Consider the following 19,134-nt stretch of genomic DNA (forward strand, 5'->3'; position numbering starts at 1 on the left):
GCGCCCCCCGCGGCATGCTGCCTCAAGCACACGCTTGGCGTGCTGGGGCCTGGAGCTGGCCCTGCCTATATCTCCTGGACACTACACATACCCCTATGTACTGTACACCCCTATACCTACACCCCACACGTATTCTTATACATAATACACTCCATGCACACCCCATATACATATTCCTCTACACTATACATCCCATATAGCCCCTATACATAACTATCTGCAAACACACACCCCTATATAAACCCCTATACATGCACCCAAACACTATACACTCCATATACTCCTATACTTTACACACCTACACCCCCATACATTAGATCATACACACCCCATATACATATCCTTGTACACTATAGATCCCGGAAGGCCCCTATACACACCCTTATACACAATCATGCACCCTATATAAACCCCTATACATGGACCCTACACACTCCATATATCTTCTGTACACTATACTACACCCCCCATATACCCCTATACATTGTATACTCCATATATATCCTATGTACATTCCCCTATACACTATGGACCCCAAACAGCCCCTATATACACTCCTATACACTGTATACCCCTGTACCGATCCCTGTACATTATACACCCCCATACAAATGCCTTTTAGCTGCACACCCCATACCCCTCCGATACATTACACATCCCTGTATATAGCCATACACATACTCACCGTTACACCTCAGTATTGACTATAATCTAATCTCATGCTTCAGGACTGCAGCTGGTCAGGGCAGGGGTCAGGAAGGATTTTTTTCTCCAGTTCACAATTGGCTGGCTATGTCTGGGTGTTTTTTCCTTCTTTCTCTGAAGCATTAGAGATCGGCCACAGCTGGAGATGGGACACATGTAGGGATGGCCAGTGCTCTGAGATGGTTCAGAGACTCTGGCTTAGCTGCCTAGCTGGTGTGTCTTGCTCCCATTCTCAGGGTCACTGATGGCCAGATTTGGGGTCAGGAATAAATTTTCCCTCAGTCTGATTGGCAGGGACCTTTCGTCTTCCCCTGCACCATAGGGCATGGATCACCTGGAGGGATCATCTGGGCATGCCTTGCCAAATCCATTCTCTGACATCACAGAGAGATTGAGCATTGGTGGCCCCTGGGCCTCTGCTGTTTTTGGCCTAGGGCTCACAGCAGGTTAGTCTCCTGAGGCCTGAAATGCTTTAGCCAAACAGAAGTGATGGGTGCAATGCAGTGGTAGCTGGGTGAGGTTCTCTGGCCTGGGCTATGCAGACTGGGTGATCTAATATTGTGTGCAGTTCTGGTGTTCCATGTTTAAGAAGGATGAATTCAAACTGGAACCGGTCCAGAGAAGGGCTACTAGGATGATCCGAGGAATGGAAAACCTGTCTTATGAAAGGAAACTCAGAGTTTGGCTTGTTTAGCCTAACCAAAAAAGGCTGAGGGAAGATAATGTAGCTCTATAATATATCAGAGGATAAATACAAGAAGGAAGAATTTAAGCCTCAAGTACAATTGGTACACAAGAGCAAAGATAAAACTGATGTCCATCAGAAGTTAGACCTGAAATTCAGAACAAAGATTCTAACCGCCAGAGAAGGAATTCTGGAATAGCCCTTCCAAGGGACAGTGGGCAAAGACATATCTTGGCTCAGAGACAGTGATAAGTTTATGGAGGGATGGTATTGATGGGATAGCCTAATTTGTCAATTACTGATCTTAGACTGTTAGCAGTAAATATGCCCAATGGCCTGTGATGGAACACTAGATAGGGTGGGATCTGAGTTACTACAGAGAATTCTTTCCTGGGTGTCTGGCTGATGAGTCTTGCCCACATGCTCAGGGTTTAACTGATTGCCATATTTGGGGTCGGGAAGGAATTTTCCTCCAGGGCAGACTGGCAGAGGCCCTGGGGGTTTTCACCTTCCTCTGCAGTGTGGGGCACGGGTCACTTGCTGGAGGATTCTCTGCACCTTCAAGTCTTTAAACCACAAGTTGAGGACTTCAGTAGCTCAGACAGGTCAGGATTTTGTTACAGGAGTGGGTGGGTGAGATTCTGTGGCCTGCATTGTGCAGGAGGTCAAACTAGATAATCATAACAGTCCCTTCTGACCTTAAAGTCTATGAGTCTATGAGTCCCTTCTGGGCTGGCACTCCATGAATCTGAGACATCCCTGCTGCCCCCACACACAGGGCTGGCTCCAGGCACCAGCGGAACAAGCATATGCCTGGGGCGGCGCATGCTAAGGGGCGGCATTCCATCCATACTTGGGGCGGCGGAGTCCGGGTGGCTTTTTATTTATTTATTTATTTATTTTTGCGCTTCAGCAGTTCGGATGGCAGCAGTCCAAGTGGTTGGGTTTTTTTTTTCTGCTTTGGCAGTTTGAGCGGCTGCAGTCCGAGCGGTTTTGGGGTTTTATTTTTTGCACTTCAGCAGTTCAGGCAGCGGCAGTCCGAGCGGGTTTTTTTTTTTTTTAATTTTTTCCGCTTCGGCAGTTCAGGTGGTGACAGTCTGAGCCGCATTTTTTTTTGTTTGTTTGTTTGGGGCGGCAAAAATGGTAGAGCCAGCCCTGCCCACACACCCACCAATGGTGGGCTATGGGTAAGGCTGTCCCTTGCACTGCAGGCCCTTCCTGCCAGGGGCCACTCTACCCCCACCCCATCTCCTGCTTCTCACTCCCTCCATGCACCGGGGCCAGGGGGGTCTGAGCCATGCTACCTGGTTTCTTGCAGAGACCTCGGCCAAGGAGGGACTGCTGCTGTGGTGCCAGAGGAAGACGGCTCCATATCGGAATGTCAATGTGCAGAACTTCCACATCAGGTAGGGAGGACTGTGGGGAGGGAGGCCTCGCTTGGGGATTTGGGGCAGGCCCCAGGGGTGCCCTCACCCTGTGGCCTTCATGAGTCGAGCTGGCTGAGGCTCAGCCCCGCTCCCAGGAGGCAGCAGCTCCATCAGTGCCCGCTGGAGTGAAGGAGCCCAGGGGCAGGTGAGCCGGAGGAGGGAGCGTAGGGCGGGGCTGGGGTGCGTGTGTAGTTCCCGGCCCCAGCACAGCACCTGCAGCTGGCCAGGGGTCATAGCCGAGGATCACCTGACTTCTCCTTCTCCTTCCCCCCGGATGCGGCGCAGCTGGAAGGACGGGCTGGCTCTGTGCGCCCTGATCCACCGCCACCGGCCTGACCTCATCGACTATGCGAAGCTCAGAAAGGTGCAACAGCCCCTACCCCCGCTGTCTCCCCCACCCTTCCCCAGGCATTCCCCCCATTGCCCCAGCCCCCACCCTTGCTGCTTCCCCTCCTCCCAGCCCCTGCCCCCCAGCTCCCTGCTACCACAGGACAGCCCTCCCGGCTACCACCCCAGTGACATTGGTCCTGGCTCCTGGCACTGCCCCAGCCCCCATTTAGTTTCCTTCGTCCCCCTCTCCGGCTGTTTCTACGCAAGGACGTTCAGCTCTTTGCTGGCCAGATCCTTGTCCCTGACCTGTTATCTGAGCTCTGGGCAGCAGCTTCCTGCCCCCGTGAACGCCCTCCCCTCCCTGTTACCGCCAATGTGCCCCCCCACCTCCCACTGCATGGCTTAGGCCCCCCTTCCTGCCCTGCTCCCTGCAGGGCCCCGTCCTTCTCACGGAGCCCGCCTTGCCTGTGGCTAACGCAGCCCCCTTTGCCCCCTGGGCCCCTGCCTGTCACCAAGCTCCTCCGAGTCTCACAGCTCTGCCTCTCTGTGCCTAGGATGACCCCATCGGGAACCTCAACACGGCCTTTGAAGTGGCTGAGAAGTACCTCGACATCCCCAAGATGCTGGACGCTGAAGGTGAGGGCTGGGTGCAGCACTCCGAGAGCTGCACAGAGCGGCCTGGGGACCCAGTGCTCTGGCCTGGCCCTTTGCGTGACCTTGACCCTGGAACCTTGGCCTGACCCTGGCCCCCTAATCCTGATCTTGGCTCGCAGTCCTAATCCCAACTCCTAACCCTTGAACCTGATCCTGACCTCTGACCCCGACCCTTCTCCTGGGCCCTATCAGGGCCTGGCTGAACCAGCTTGGCCCTGGAAATGTAATCATTTATCCTCCTCCTACCTGAGCTCCCACTTCAGTCCCCAGACCTGATTCTGTAGGTCTGAACGCCTGGTTTCTCTCCCAGCTCGGGAGGGAATCTAGTGGGTTAGAGCAGGGGGCTAGGAGCCAGGACTCCTGGGTTTTGTTTTTGGCTCTGCCACTGATTCCTTTGTGGGTAGGTAGGAGGGAATCCTCCTCTCCAGTGTCCCTTTTTCTGTTTCCTCCTGTGGGGATCTCAGGCTGTCCCCTTGACCCGCCACACTGGGATGCTCTGTAGAACGAGGTGCCTGGAGCCAGACTCTCCCCTCCCTTCATGGCCCATTCGGCTGCCACACCAGCCCTGCTGGTCTCTCTTGCAGGCCGTGGATCCAGGGGACATGGCTGTAATGCCCAGGGCAGCTGGCACTCTGGGCCTATGCAGCCCAGCCTGAGGGGGAGCATGCTTCCAGACAGGGGCTGGGGGACACTGTCATAGACCCCCCAGGATCTGCGCTACACCCCAGTTCTGAAACAGTCTGTTGGAGGGACCTCTATGTATGCCAGAAAAACACACGCACGCACGCGCGCGCTTCAGGACAGGCCATGTAGCCTCACTGCCCCCTAGACTGAGCTTCTGGGCTCCCACCCCCCTGCTTCACCCCCTGAGCTCTGCCCTGCGAGTCCAGCTGGGACAAGCTCCTGGCAGAGTCTTGTCCACCTCTCAGGACTGACACACCCCAGCTGGGATCTGTCGTGGCACCAAAGAGCCTTCTCCAAACGGAGCAGGGCTTGTGAGTCACCTGGAGTACTGAGGTTCGTACAGAGAAATCAGGGCTCCAGCACAGTCCATCTGCTCAGCCCAGAGCAATTCACCAGCCCAGCCCCAGTAACCTCCAGTGCCAGGCTCCGCGTGTTGGGCTTCCTGGGCCAGGCTCAGTCCTTGGCACCCAGGCTGGGCTAGGCTGAATTCACAGCCCTCACCTAGATCCCTGACACTTTGGATTGGCTTTGTCTCGCTGGCCCCCTTGTTGATCTGGTCATTAACAAATGTATTCAATCCAGCCTAGCAGGGAAGTGAGGCACCACTGTGTCTCCTGGGCAGGGTGTCTCTGCACTTCAGCCACTGCAGCGCTTCACTGTAGACACCACCTATCCCAGGAGAGGGCTTTGCCCATGGCTGTAGTTTCCCACCTCCCCGAGAGGCAGTAACTAGGTCAGCCGGAGAATTCTTCTATCCCTCTAGCCCTGTCCACACTGGGGGGAGGTCAGTATAGCTATACCACGGGTGGTGGTGGGGATTTCTCACACCCCAGGGAGACCTGGCTATGCCGATGTAAGTGTCTAATGGAGACCAGCCCTGAGAGCAAACATAATTCCTTCCCCCCATCGGCTAGCCATGCAAAGTACAGGGGGAAACTGAGGCACACATAGAAGTCTCAAAAATATTATGAAATGTTCCCACTCTCTCACAGGCACATCCCGCGGGAAGGGCTGGGGCTGGGAGGAGTGCTCTGGAGATGGGGGTGGGGGGGTTCTGGCAGGGCCAGTGCAAGGATGTTTCGCGCCCTAGGCGAAACTTCCACCTTGCGCTCTCCCGGCCCTGAGGCACTGCCCCCGCCCCCGCGGTAGCTCCCCACCCTCCGCCCTGAGGCACCCCCCCGCCCCAGCTCACTCCTGCTCCGCGCACGAGCACCCCGAGCACGCCATGGCTGCTTCACTTCTCCCACCTCCCAGGCTTGCGGCGCCAATCAGCTTAGGTGCCGAAAGCCTGGGAGGCAGGAGAAGTGAAGCAGCTATGGTGTGTTTGGGGAGGAGGCGGGGCAGGTATGAGCTGGGGTGGGGACTTCCCCTGCGTGCCACGCCCCCCTTACTTGCTGAAGGCGACCCTCCCCATGCTCCCCTGCACCAGCTCCCTCTGCCTAAATGCTGGCGGCGACTGGGGCGGACGAAGATCCGGCTGCCACAGTCGCTGCTGAAGAAAATGGTGTCCCCCAAATCCCAGCGCCTCGCCTAAATGGTTGCACCGGCCCTGCCTGCACTGCCCTCAGGCCCAGCTCAGTCCCTCTGCCAAACAGCAGCACGTGACACAAGCAGAGGCGTTCCCATACGAGGCATCACCACAGAGCTGTGGGCTCATCTGCACGGCCTGCCTCACCCTGGGTGGAAGGGCCTGCTCCTGTCCCCAGTGTGAGTGGCTGATTCAGCCCAATAGTGCAATTTGTTCACACCAGAGAAGCGTCATGAATGATCAAGCTGAGTGTGGATTTTCTATAGCAGGTTGGGTTCTTGAGTCGTGCAGGGACTGAGAGGGGAGGCTTTGTACCTCCCTGATGTGGTGCTGGGGCAGGCAGGGGACAGAGAGGCCACAGTAGCAGGTCAGAGCAGCCTGCGGACAGCCCTAGCTTGCCCTCTCTGCCTCCCACTGCCATAGTCTCTATAGGCATCACTGTACCAGGGGATACCTAGGGTGCAGGCCTGTCTCTTCCTGCCCTCGATCTGCCCTGAAATATCTCCTGTGCCAGAAGAATCTATGGGGTTGGCACTGAGCTCCTGGTGCAATTCACCCAGGGGAACCACACAGCCCCTTGGTGCCAGCCCAGCTTCACCCTACTCTGCACACACAGCAGGTGCAAAGTGACTGCACAGGGGAGGAGAAGGAGCCTCCTTGGTTGAGTCCTCTTGAGCCTGGCTCTCTCTATTTTCAAGAAAACCAGGAAATTCAAACACAAAAGATACTTTGTAAAAACAGTTCAGGTGGCTGAGAGACAGCGACGCAAAACCCAAATGCACAATGCCAGGAAACACAGCACAAAACCATTCACCTACATCCCTCCTCTTCTCTCTCTCACTCACACACTGCCCATTCCCCCAGCCAACCAGTCCTACTCAGCTATTGTCCCCACAGTCAGACCCTTAATTCTACCCTCCATAGAATGCCATGAAACAATGCTTACAGCTCATGAACAAAAAGCTACAGAAAGAAATATGCATAGCAGAGATCAGCACATGCACCCTGCTCAGGACACATGACCAAAGGAGCCTCAGTGACATCAATCTAAAACTATTCATTACACCCCAAAAAATTCTACACCCCAAAAAATTCTACATAACAGCTGGAGCTTACAAATCCTCTCATATGCTACCTGTCACCATTTGCAAACAAAATCACAGCACACAAACACTACAATCTGTGCAGTTATGACTTACCAAATTGCAGAATCCATCAAAAAGATTGAGATGTAATATTGCTCCACATAAACAAATATGTTATCCCACAAAATCAAAATAACTTGGTTGGTAGCCTACAACTGTGAGATGAAGGTTCAGTGTCTTAATATAACAATGCCAACTCCAAAATACTGCCACATTTATACCTACTTCCACATATACTCTTATCATTGCGCAGATTTCCCATCTTAAATTCATACTGAACACATTCAAAATAAATGTTTATTTAAAAAAAATTCTTTAGGTGACACCTCTATTGGGAAAAATTCTGGTAACATATTCTAGTTCACAATATTAAGATTACAAACAAAAAGGACATATAGTTGTGATTCTTGACAAGTCCTAAACAGAAATAAACCAGATTCAAGCTAACCATGAGAAATACAGATTAATCCCATAGGAACACTGGCATTAAATAGGCCCTGTCTACAGGTGTGTTTTGATTTTGTAAACACTTCCCTGCTGGGCTAGCCTGGGGCTTACAGATGGCAGAGTTAAGGGTATCTGGTGGCCTGTGAGTGTGGCTAAGTAGAGCAGCTTTTCTCTGGGAATGGATGGTATCTGGAAACAGGGATGTGTGGGGCTGATGTACTGAGATACATGGTGTTACACAGTGTTGTGTGTGTTCCAGTTTTGCATTGTTGTCCCTTAGCAACTTGTTCTCCTTGATGTTACCTTAACATTGCACACAACCCCTTAGCAACTTGTTTTTTACCACTGTAACCAGTGTCCCTGGGGACACCCCTGGGTGAGCCACTGCAGCAGGGACTGACCCTGAAATCTCTGCTTCCCAATGCATGAGCTGCTGCTCCATGAGCTAAAAAACCCCACTGCTTGGCCAGGCTACAGCTTCTCAGCCTCCACCTCTGGCTCAGCCAAGCTGAGGGGAGAGAGCCTTGAGGGTGGGGATGGGTCACAGATCTCTGAACTAAGGTGGGAACCAGAGAGGTTCCGTACTGGTGCCAGGCCCGCCCAGGGACCTGGGGCACTAGCATGGCCAGGCTGGGCACCTCGCTGGCTCCCTGGGCTGCTAGAGACTGGGAGACAGGCCAGAAGGGGGGCAGCCGCGGGGGTAGGTCCCTGCCAGCCGCCAGGACCCAGAACCGCGGAGGGGAAGGGGCTGCTCCTGGGCTCCCATCCAGCCGCCCCCGCGCTGGGGCTTCCCGCACGCGGCCCCCTTACCTCCTCCACCAGGGCGGAGAAGTGCTCCAGGGAGGAGGCGGGCAGGTCCCCGTAGAGCAGCTCCCTGGGGCCGGGCGGGGCGCTCAGCGGCCCGGGCCCCCTGTGCAGGAAGAACAGCACCTTGCCGCGGCCGGGGCTGGCAGGGAGCTTGGTGCTGAGCGCCAGCTGCCCCGCCGGCCTCAGCATCCCCAGCAGCAGTGGCGGCTGCCCCGCGGTGCCCTCCAGGAAGCCCCGCAGCAGGGGCTGCGCCTCAGGGCTGCCCTCACAGCGCTCCCAGCGCTCCGGCTTCAGCCGCAGGCTCCGCACCACACACTCCCCGAGCAGCCGGACGCGGGGATCCAAGGCGGGGGTGTCCCAGGAGCGGCACCAGGGTTTTTGGCGCCCTGGGGGGGGTCCTTCCGCGCTCCCAGTCTTTGGAGCACTTTGGCGGCGGATCCTGGAGCGAGTGAAGGACCCGCCGCAGAATTGCCACTGAAGACCCGGAGCGCGGAAGGACACCCCCCCCCCCCGCCGCTTAAACGGAAGTGCCTGCCTGGGTTCCGGAGGTCACACAGGGTGCTGGGTTGGCGAGGGAAGTAGTCGAGACTCCAGTGCAGGGATGCGTGGGCAGGTCACACCCTCGCTCCCTCACCCCCACTGAGCTGCTGGCATCTCTCTGCAGACATTGTCAACACGCCCAAGCCAGATGAGAAAGCCATCATGACCTACGTGTCCTGCTTCTACCACGCCTTTGCTGGAGCAGAGCAGGTGTGCGTGCATGCGTGTGTGTGTGTGTCTCCAGTGCAAATGGGGCTGGGGTTGGGGACAGTCTTGGTTGGGGTCTGTGTGGTACCCACCTCCATGGGGCCCCAGTCTCTGTTGGGATCAGTGTGATGCCTGGCACAACAGGGGTCCCAACCTCAGGTGGGGGTGTCTGTGCAGCATCCTGCCCAACAGGGGCCTGACTTTGCTCAGGGTCCTTGCAGGGCCCAGCACAGCTCCCTCCCGCGAGGCCCCACAGATGCTCGACAGGGGGCCCCGATCTTGGTCAGGGGAAGGGAAGGACTGTGCTCAGGCTGCTCTATTCCCCCTCCCCGCCCTTGAGAAGTAATGTGGTGTTTCTTCCCCCACCCCATCCCAGGCCGAGACGGCTGCAAACAGGATCTGCAAGGTGCTGGCTGTCAATCAGGAGAACGAGAAACTGATGGAGGAGTACGAGAAGCTGGCAAGCGAGGTACCAATCCATCCTCCCCTGAAGACGCCATGTCCCCTCACCCTGACACCTGCTGGGGGCTTGCTCCCAGGACTGGGCGCACTGGAGAGAGGCAGCAAGGCCCTGAATGGGCATCAGGACTCCTGGGTTCTGGCCTGGCTCCAGCAGGGGAGGGAGATCTAGTGGGTTAAAGCAGTGGGAGGGGCTGGGAGCCAGGTCCCTTGGGTGCAGTGGGGGTGATATACTGGCCTGATGGGGTGCAGCTGTATTAGTTAATGCTTGGAGGAGAGGGGTGCTGAGGGCCGGGCTGGGGAGTGAGGAGCTAGTGTTGGGCTATGTGCCTGTGGCTCTCCCCCAAGGGCCTGTAGGGGCTGGAGTGACCCAGCACTGCCCCCTGCTGGCCGTCACCCTCCCCACGGCTCCCCACAGCTGCTGGAGTGGATCCGGCGCACCATCCCATGGCTAGAGAACCGCGTGGCAGAGAAGAGCATGAGCGCCATGCGGCGCAAGCTGGAGGATTTCCGGGACTATCGCCGAGTCCACAAACCACCCCGCGTGCAGGAGAAATGCCAGCTCGAGATCAACTTCAACACCCTGCAGACCAAGCTGCGCCTCAGCAACCGGCCTGCCTTCATGCCCTCCGAGGGCAAGATGGTCTCGGTGAGCCATGGCACAGGGAGGCCATGCACCTGCCATGGGGCCCTTGGCACCTGCGAGGGGATCTGCCATCCATCCATGGACACTGCCTCTGCTACCCTGAGAGGGGATGAGGCCTGCGTGGCACATCCATGGGACATGGGTTCACATGGACCAGCGGCCGACACATCCCTGTTGTGTGATGGTGCTCATGGAGCACGGAGCCACATGTGCCTGGGTGGTGGTGCCCACTGATAGGGAGCTATGTGTGCCTGGGGGCAGTGCCCATGGGATGGGGAACCACATGTGCCCAGGGGTTGGTGCCCACTGGACAGGGAGCCATGTGTACCTGGGAGACGGTGCCCATGTGGTGTAGAGCCAAGTACTGAGGGTGATGAGGACACACACCAGACATGGACTATCACAGAGCTTGTCTGTTGCTGATGGGGCCCAAGCTGGGGTGTCCAGGGGCAGTGTGGCTGTGATCTGGGTGCTGCTGCCCCAGGGGACGGGCAGGGGTGAGGCAGGGTAGGTGGCCAGCTCCAGCACTGCCCTGGTGCTGTGTGTGTGGGAGGAGGGGGCAGCACCCAGGCTCACGCATCTCTGTCTGCGGTGGGGGTAGGATATTGCCAACGCCTGGAAGGGGCTGGAGCAGGCGGAGAAGGGCTATGAGGAGTGGCTGCTGACTGAGATCCGCCGCCTGGAGCGCCTGGAGCACCTGGCTGAGAAGTTCAAGCAGAAGGCGACGCTGCATGAGTCCTGGACCAGAGGTATCAACCCCCTGTCCCCATGGGCCAGGGATCCCCCCAGCCCCTTCTGCTACAGGGCTCCCCCCACCCCAATCCCTCACTATGAGAATACCCCTTTCTGCTACAGGGATCACCCTGCCTTCTCCTACACCTGCGCTATGGGGTACCCTCACTGTGGATCTCCCCCAGAGGGGACTGCTCCAGTCCCCGCCCCAGGAGGGCACTACCCCTCAGGCCCTGCCCCGGGCTCCTCCCAGCCCTCTGGGACAGGGTGGGGCTCTGCCGTCAGTGATGCCTATGTGGGCATTCCCCCTTCAGGTTCCTCCCTGCCCCAGAAGCCCATAGGGTAAGGGGAAGAGGGTACAAAGGGCGGGAGCTGGTGGGTTGGGGTTGGAGAAGGCTGGCCAGGCTCAGACTATGCTGCCCCTGCAGGGAAGGAGGAAATGCTTTCGCAGAGGGACTATGAGTCAGCCTCGCTCATGGAGGTGCGGGCGCTGATGCGCAAACACGAGGCCTTTGAGAGCGACCTGGCTGCCCACCAGGACCGCGTGGAGCAGATTGCTGCCATCGCCCAGGAGCTTAAGTAAGTGCTGGGCCTGAGACACACACCCCAGTCAGAATCTCCATGCCAGAGCCAGGGAGAGAACTCAGGAGTCCTCACTCTCAGCCCCCTGCTCTAACCACGAGGCCACACCCAGCTCCTAGTGCCCGGGCAGGTGCTGTCCCTAGCTAGGTGGGCAGTATCCAGGGCTCTGTGCCCTCCCCCGTGGCAGCCCAGTTGCTGTGTGCCCTGCCCTGTGGCAGCCCAGTGGCTCTGTGCCCTGCCCCATGGCAGCCCAGTGGCTCTGTGCTTTGCCCCATGGCTCATTGCCCTTACTTTCCCACCAACTCTCCCCTTCTCCGCAGTGAGCTGGACTACCATGATGCTGCCTCGGTGAACTCCCGCTGCCAGGCCATCTGTGACCAATGGGACACGCTGGGCACCCTGACCCAGAAGAGGAGGGACGCGCTGGAGGTGAGAGGAGGCCCCGAATGGCGGGGAGCTCCTGCTGCCAACCGGAGTGGGGAGGGGTGTGGCCAGAGGACAGGCCTGCCCCGGTGCAGGGGCCGGGAGGATGGTAGGTGCCCTTTCCCCTCTAACTGTCTGGCTCTGCCCCTGCCCAGCGGGTGGAGAAGCTGCTGGAGACCATCGACCAGTTGTACCTTGAGTTTGCCAAGAGAGCTGCCCCCTTCAACAACTGGATGGATGGTGCCACCGAGGACCTGCAGGACATGTTCATCGTGCACAGCATTGAGGAGATCCAGGTGCGGCCCACTGGGCCCCTGGGCTAGATCCCTGGCTCTGGGAGGGGAGTGGGGTCTAGTGGTTAGAGCAGGGGGGACTGGGAGCCAGGACTCCTGGGTTCTCTTCCTGGCTCTGGGAGGGGAGTGGGGTCTAGTGGTTAGAACAGGGAGTGTTGTTTTCCTGCTCTGTGCCTTAGTTTCCTCTCTGTGTATGAATCCCTCGGCCCCCTGCTCTCTGGGGTTAGGGGAGGTGGGGGAGTCCAAGGGGGGAATTAGGGGAAGTGGCAGGGCTGGGGCTGGGTGGGAGCGGGACAAGGGAAGTGGGAGGTCTGTGGGGTGTGGTGCAGTGGGCCACAGTGTCCCTGTGTCCCTGTGTTGCTCTGCTCAGCTGTCCAGAACCGTAAGCCCTGGTGTTACCCCTCAGTCTCAGCAAGACAGAGCTTTGCTGGAGAGAACAAAACCCGCTTTCTAACTAACACACATAATTTCCCAAAGTTCCAGCCTTTGCCCGAGCAGTTTTCTCAACCACCTCAAGTTTGCAGCATCTCCAGCCCCCCCGGCCAAGGGACCCAGCTTTCCTAGGCTCAGAGGCACTGCTTCCTCTGGCCCCTCCATGACGGGTAATGAGAAGGTCTCTCTGTTCCCCCTGTGTCACCAGAGGCCATTATCCCTGCATCCAGAGCCAGAGGGCGGCCTGGGGTGCAGGCTCTATCCCAGACATGATCACTCAGGTGTCTCTTTCACCGCTTGTTAGCTTAATGGCTTTGTTTGCCTTATATGTAAATATCCTGTCACTGTCCAACCAGCCAGCTGGGTCACTGCCCCTTGCGCTGTCCAGGCTGGGTGGAGGCTCTGCCTCCCAAAGGCGCTGTAGGAACATACAACCAGCATGTCAGTAACTCTGGGCAGAGCCCGTGCAAACATCCCACAGGGATCTGGGGACCAGCGGGCCACTGCTGTACACACCAGACCTAGCAGGACATGTTCTGCCCCCAGCGTGGTGCGGAGTGAGGGCGTCAGGCCGGATCTGACACAGGGCTATGGGCCCTCAGCCCATGGGCCGTGAGGGGCTCTTTGGGCCACACTCCCCCCATGGTGACTGTCCCCCTGCCCGCAGAGCCTGATCACGGCCCATGAGCAGTTCAAGGCCACGCTGCCCGAGGCCGACAAGGAGCGCATGGCCATCCTAGGCATCCAGAACGAGATCCAGAAGATCGCCCAGACCTATGGCATCAAGCTGAGCGGGGTGAACCCTTACACCAATCTCTCACACCTTGACATCGCCAGCAAGTGGGACACGGTGAGTGCAGCCACTGGGAGCGGGGACCCGGCTGACCCTCCCACCCCCTGACTGTGTCTGTCCCACCCCACTGTCCAGCTAGCCATCTGACCCCGCAGGCCTCACACCCCCTGCCTGTCTGTCAGTCTGTCAGTGCCTCTCTGTCTGGCCCTGCCTCCCCAGCCCCACTGCTCTTGGGCCCTGGCCTCCCCGAGCTGAAACCCCACCTTCCCAGCCCATTGCACTCAGCCGCCTCCCATCTGGAGCCCTGTCCCACAGCCTCTCACCTGCTGCTCCCTCCCCCACAGGTGAAGCAGCTGGTGCCACACCGAGACCAGATGCTGCAGGAGGAGCTGGCGCGGCAACAGGCCAATGAGCGGCTGCGGCGCCAATTTGCTGCCCAGGCCAATGTCTTGGGGCCCTGGATCCAGACCAAGATGGAGGTGAGAGCTCCAGTGTGTGGATTCTAGCCACGGCTCTGGGAAAGGAGTGAGGACTAATGGTTGGGGGGGTTGGGAGTCAGGACTCCTGGGTTCTAGCCACAGCTCCGAGATAGAGAGGAGATCTTCAACAATCTGAAATTCAAAAAAGAGTCTTACAACAAGTGGAAACTTGGTCAAATTACAAAGGATGAATATAAACAAATAACAAAGTATGTAGTGACAAAATCAGAAAGGCCAAGGCACAAAACGAGATCAAACTAGCTAGAGTCATAAAGGGTAACAAGAAAATGTTCTACAAATACATTAGAAGCAAGAAGCTGACCAAGGACAGGTAGGCCCATTACTCAATGAGAGGGAAAACACAACAGAAAATGTGGGAATGGCTGAAGTGCTAAATGACTGTTTTTTGTTTCAGTTTTCACCAAAAAGGTTAGTAGTGATTGGCCATCTAACAGTGAATGCCAGGGAAAATGAGGTAGGATCAAAGGCTAAAATAGGGAAAGAACAAGTTAAAACTTACTTAGACAAGTCAGATGTCTTCCAAGTCACCAGGGCCTGATGAAAAACATCCTAGAATACTCAAGGAGCTGACTGAGGAGATATATGAACTATTAGCGATTATCTTCAAACGTCATGGAAGTCGGGAGAGATTCCAGAAGACTGGAAAAGGGCAAATGTAGTGCCCATCTATAGAAAAGGGAATAAGGACAACCGGGGGAATTATAGATCAGTCAGCATAACGTCAGTACCCAGAAAGATAATGGAGCAAATAATTAAGCAATCAGTTTGCAAACACCTAGATGATAATAAGGTGATAAGTAACAGTCAGCACAGATTTATCAATAGCATGAAATTCAATAAGGACAAATGCAAAGTACTCCACTTAGGAAGGAACAGTCATCGCACACATACAAAATGGGAAATGACTGCCTAGGAAGGAGTGCTGCGGAAAGGGATCTGGGGGTCATAGTGGATCCCAAGCTAAATATGAGTCAACAGTGTAACACTGTTGCAAAAAAGGCAAACATCCTTCTGGGATGTATTAGCAGGAGTGTTGTAAGCAAGACATGAGAAGTAATTCTTCCGCTCTGCTCCGCACTGATTAGGCCTCAGCTGAAGTATTGTGTCCAGTTCTGGGCGCCACATTTCAGGAAAGATGAGGACAAATTGGAGAAAGTCCAGAGAAGAGCAACAAAAACTATTAAATGTCTAGAAAACATGACCTATGAGGGAAGTTTGGAGAAGAGAAGGCTGAAGGAGGGACATGATAATAGTTGTCAAGTACAATAAAGGTTGTTACAGGGAAGAGGGAGAAGAATTGTTCTCCTTAACCTCTGAGGATAGAACAAGAAGCAATGGGCTTAAATTGCAGCCTGGGAGGTTTAGACTGGACATTAGGAAAAACTTCCTGTCAGGCTGGTTAAGCACTGGAATAAATTGCCTGGGGAGGTTGTGGAATCTCCATCACTGGAGGTTTTTAAGAGCAGGTTGGACACACACCTGCCAGGGATGGTCCTGTTACTACTTAGTCCTGATGGATTGGAGTAGGTGAGTAGGTGACCGCTTGAGGTCCCTTCCACTTCTATGATTCCATGAGTCTATAATGGTTAGAGCGAGGGAGTGGGAAGCGGGGGGCCAGGACTCCTGGGTTCTCTCTCAGCTCTAGGAGAGGCGTGGGGTCCAGCAAGAAGAGCAGGGCACAGTGTCCTCACACAGTGACAGCCCCTTGCCCCCCACAGGAGATTGGGCACATCTCAGTGGACATCAGTGGCTCCCTCGAGGACCAGATGAATCATCTCAAGCAACAGGAGCAGAACATCATTAACTACAAGGCCAACATCGACAAGCTGGAAGGCGACCACCAGCTCATCCAGGAGGCCCTGGTCTTTGACAACAAGCACACCAGCTACACTATGGAGGTGAGAGGCCAGATGGGGCTGTGGGGCTCCTTGTGGGGGGGCTCTCCAAGTAGGGATCAGGGTCTGACAGAGGGACTCGGGAGGAGGGGATGACTAAGGGTGCTCTGAGAGGGGCAGAGGGTCTCAGGGGAGGGGTTTGGAAGGGAAAGTTGTCATGAATCATAGAGGGATATGTGGTTGTGCTTTGTGTGTAGTAATGTTCAAGAGTGATGGGAGGGTGATCTCAGTGAGGTGATCCCCCAGGTGCTGTGATCCACTCTCCTGTCCCCACAGCACATCCGGGTGGGCTGGGAGCAGCTGCTGACGACCATCGCCCGAACCATCAACGAGGTGGAGAACCAGATCCTGACCCGCGATGCCAAGGGCATCAGCCAGGAGCAGATGAACGAGTTCCGGGCATCCTTCAACCACTTTGACCGGGTGAGATATGGCCCTTGGCATCCTGATGATGCTGACCCTGCCTGGATAGCCTTGCCCCCATCAATAACCCCGCCCCTGCCTGGATAGCCCTGCCCCCATCAATAACCCCACCCCTGCCTGGATAGCCCTGCCCCCATCAATAACCCTCATCGATAACTCCACCCTTACCCAGATAGCCCTGCCCCCATTGATAACCTTTCTAGATAACTTCACTCCCCACATCTGTCTCCCATCTAGATAACCCAGCTCCCCACCACTGCTGCCCACAGCCAGCTTTGCTGGTGCCTCATAGTCCCAACCCACAGCTCTGCCAATGCTCCTCAATCCTGACACAGCCTGAGTGTGTGGGGGCATGAATGGCTCACAGAGGTGGAGCTCTGCACCCTAGTGGAGGTCCCTGTGGGGCTTCAAGGGGGACTCACTGGTAGCGGGAGCTCAGGCTGCCTGGGCTGTACCCCTGCCAGATGGGTCTGGTCCTTGGGAGCACATTCCTGGCTTGACATCTTTTCTTCCCTCCCTGCTTCCTGCCACAGAAGAGGAATGGGATGATGGACCCTGATGACTTCCGCGCCTGCCTGATCTCCATGGGCTATGACCTGGTAAGAGACCCCCCCGCCTAGGAGGGCCAGTACTGGCTGTACTGAGTCCCTGCCCCACTCCCTGCAGCACAGTGCCCCCTAGTGCCACACTGGGCTCAGCCCCGAGCCTAACTCAGTGCAACCCCAGCCTCACCCCCATTCCTACCCTCCAGGGTGAGGTGGAGTTTGCCCGGATCATGATGCTGGTGGATCCCAACAGCACGGGCGTGGTGACGTTCCAGGCCTTCATCGACTTCATGACCCGTGAGACAGCCGAGACTGACACGGCTGAGCAGGTTGTGGCCTCCTTCAAGATCCTGGCATCAGACAAGGTCAGTCCAGCCACGTCCCCCTCGAGACCTCTCGGAGGGCTCTGCTGGGCTGGGAGCGTCTTTCTCAACTCTTGGGGCCTGTGGGATAGCAGCTGGTGAAGGGGATGGGGCTGGCCTTGCTGCAGTGCATGATGGGATTGGTAGCCTCTCTAGGTCACACTGAGCCAGCTCCCATGGGTCTGCTGGAATTTCCCTTGGGTCTCTTGTCTGCTGTGAAGGTATGTGGGGGGCAGGTTTTATTCCACGCTGCCTCCACTGGCCCCCAGGGATGCTCCCTTGCCCCAAGCCTGTCAAGAACCCTGAGTCACAGGCTGTGGTTCAGGAGGGTTCCCCTCTCCCCAGTTTTGGATGCAGCGTGACCAGGGTCTCAGAGCATCTTGGATCTGGGCCCTCTGCCCATGTAGTTAGACCAGGGGTTCTCAAACTTCATTGCACCACGACCCCCTTCTGCCAACAACATTTACTACACAACCCCAGGAGGGGGGACCGAAGCCTGAACCGCTGGGTGGGGGTTTGGGGGGCCAAAGCCCAAGGGCTTCAGTCCCAAGCAGAGAGTCTGTAACCTGAGCCCCGCCACCCAGGGCTGAAGCCCTCAGGCTTCAGCCCCAGACAGTTGGGCTTGAGCTTCGGCTCTGGTCATGACCCACTTTGGGGTCCTGACCCAAAGTTTGAGAACTGCTGAGTTAGACCCACGCAGCCAGGTGGCCCTGCAGCAAATCCCCGGGAGAGATTGTGCTAGAACAGTGAGTGTGGGCAGTGCAGGCCCGAACAGGCCCTACAGACCTTGCTCCAGCGCTGCCCTGCCCTGTGCTTGTCTCCCTAAGCTAGCCAGGGCCCCTGATGGGTAGGGGAGGGGGAAGGGGGGCTGGGCTGCTGCCCCCTAACCATCTCCCCTCCCATCTTTCAGAACTACATCACCGTGGAGGAGCTGCGGCGGGAGCTGCCCCCGGAGCAGGCCGAGTATTGCATCAGCCGCATGACAAAGTACAGCGGGGCTGACGCGGTGTCAGGCGCATTGGACTATGTCTCCTTCTCCAGCGCCCTATACGGGGAGAGCGACCTGTAACCCCCACCCTGGGAGCCCCTGCTGCACCTCGCAGGATCAACACCCCTCCCCCCGATCGGTGGGGGGAACCTGCCTGGATTCCCCCACCACCACCCTGCCCCATGGAACGACAACACTGTGGAGCCCCATGTGGCCTGGACAGATGGATGGGGATCTGTCTGGGTTAGGACCCTCTATCCCCCACGTCTCGCCCCCAGTCCCCCCCAAAGCCCAGCTCTAGCTAGGAGCCGCCTCATCTCTGTGTCTTTGCTGCTGCCCCAGTAGATGCGCGCTTGTCCAGTCTGGATCAGCCCCCCTTGTTCCCCAGTCCCAGCACCTCCCTTCCCCCTCTGGGTGTGCTTTGGACTCCAACCTTCCCCCTCGCTGCCTCAAAAATGCAGGAGGTGGGGCCAGTTCTCGGCATGTCTGTCCCCAGCTAAGGGGCTCGCTGCCTGTTGAGGGGTCCTATGGCCCCGATCTCTGTGGCTCCAGTGCAGGGAGCTGCGCACTGAGGGTGGGGCACAAGGAACAGGGCTGGCAGCAGACCTGGGGAGCAGAGCCAGGTCGGGCTGGGCCAGGTGTGCTCCTTACACTCGCTAATAAATGAAACATAACAGAGAGACCCACCAACCACCTGGCTTCTGTACAGTGCATGTGGGAGAGGCTTCACCCCCTGGGCTGGAGAGGATCTTAGTGTGTGTGCGTGTGTGGGGGTGAGAGCAGTGCTCTCTGGGGGAGGAGAATCAGTGCATATGTGGCAGGAGGTGAGCAGAGCGGTGCCACTCTCAGGTTCCCAGGTGTTTTCCAAGCACTGCTGGGAAAGGGTGGTGCCTGTCGTGCAG

At 56.9% G+C, this 19,134-nt stretch overlaps 1 protein-coding gene across 1 annotated transcript in view; it reads left to right on the top strand.

The window, feature by feature from the left end:
- The window catches only part of ACTN3 (actinin alpha 3), a 34,832-nt gene extending 15,920 nt beyond the window's left edge, over nucleotides 1-18,912 (top strand). Inside the window, exons 5-21 of the mRNA XM_032798797.2 lie at nucleotides 2,709-2,796; nucleotides 3,103-3,181; nucleotides 3,702-3,783; nucleotides 9,077-9,162; nucleotides 9,536-9,628; nucleotides 10,037-10,267; nucleotides 10,866-11,013; nucleotides 11,425-11,575; nucleotides 11,899-12,007; nucleotides 12,157-12,297; nucleotides 13,394-13,576; nucleotides 13,864-13,998; nucleotides 15,738-15,917; nucleotides 16,191-16,337; nucleotides 16,871-16,936; nucleotides 17,089-17,247; nucleotides 18,155-18,912. Of these exons, the coding sequence (XP_032654688.1) occupies nucleotides 2,709-2,796; nucleotides 3,103-3,181; nucleotides 3,702-3,783; nucleotides 9,077-9,162; nucleotides 9,536-9,628; nucleotides 10,037-10,267; nucleotides 10,866-11,013; nucleotides 11,425-11,575; nucleotides 11,899-12,007; nucleotides 12,157-12,297; nucleotides 13,394-13,576; nucleotides 13,864-13,998; nucleotides 15,738-15,917; nucleotides 16,191-16,337; nucleotides 16,871-16,936; nucleotides 17,089-17,247; nucleotides 18,155-18,313 (2,237 nt within the window). The 3' untranslated portion in view covers nucleotides 18,314-18,912. The remainder of the gene's footprint in view (nucleotides 1-2,708; nucleotides 2,797-3,102; nucleotides 3,182-3,701; nucleotides 3,784-9,076; nucleotides 9,163-9,535; nucleotides 9,629-10,036; nucleotides 10,268-10,865; nucleotides 11,014-11,424; nucleotides 11,576-11,898; nucleotides 12,008-12,156; nucleotides 12,298-13,393; nucleotides 13,577-13,863; nucleotides 13,999-15,737; nucleotides 15,918-16,190; nucleotides 16,338-16,870; nucleotides 16,937-17,088; nucleotides 17,248-18,154) is intronic.
- The last annotated feature ends 222 nt before the right edge of the window (nucleotides 18,913-19,134 follow it).

Source organism: Chelonoidis abingdonii, chromosome 17 (genome assembly GCF_003597395.2).
Source record: "Chelonoidis abingdonii isolate Lonesome George chromosome 17, CheloAbing_2.0, whole genome shotgun sequence".
NCBI classification, from domain to species: domain Eukaryota; kingdom Metazoa; phylum Chordata; order Testudines; family Testudinidae; genus Chelonoidis; species Chelonoidis abingdonii.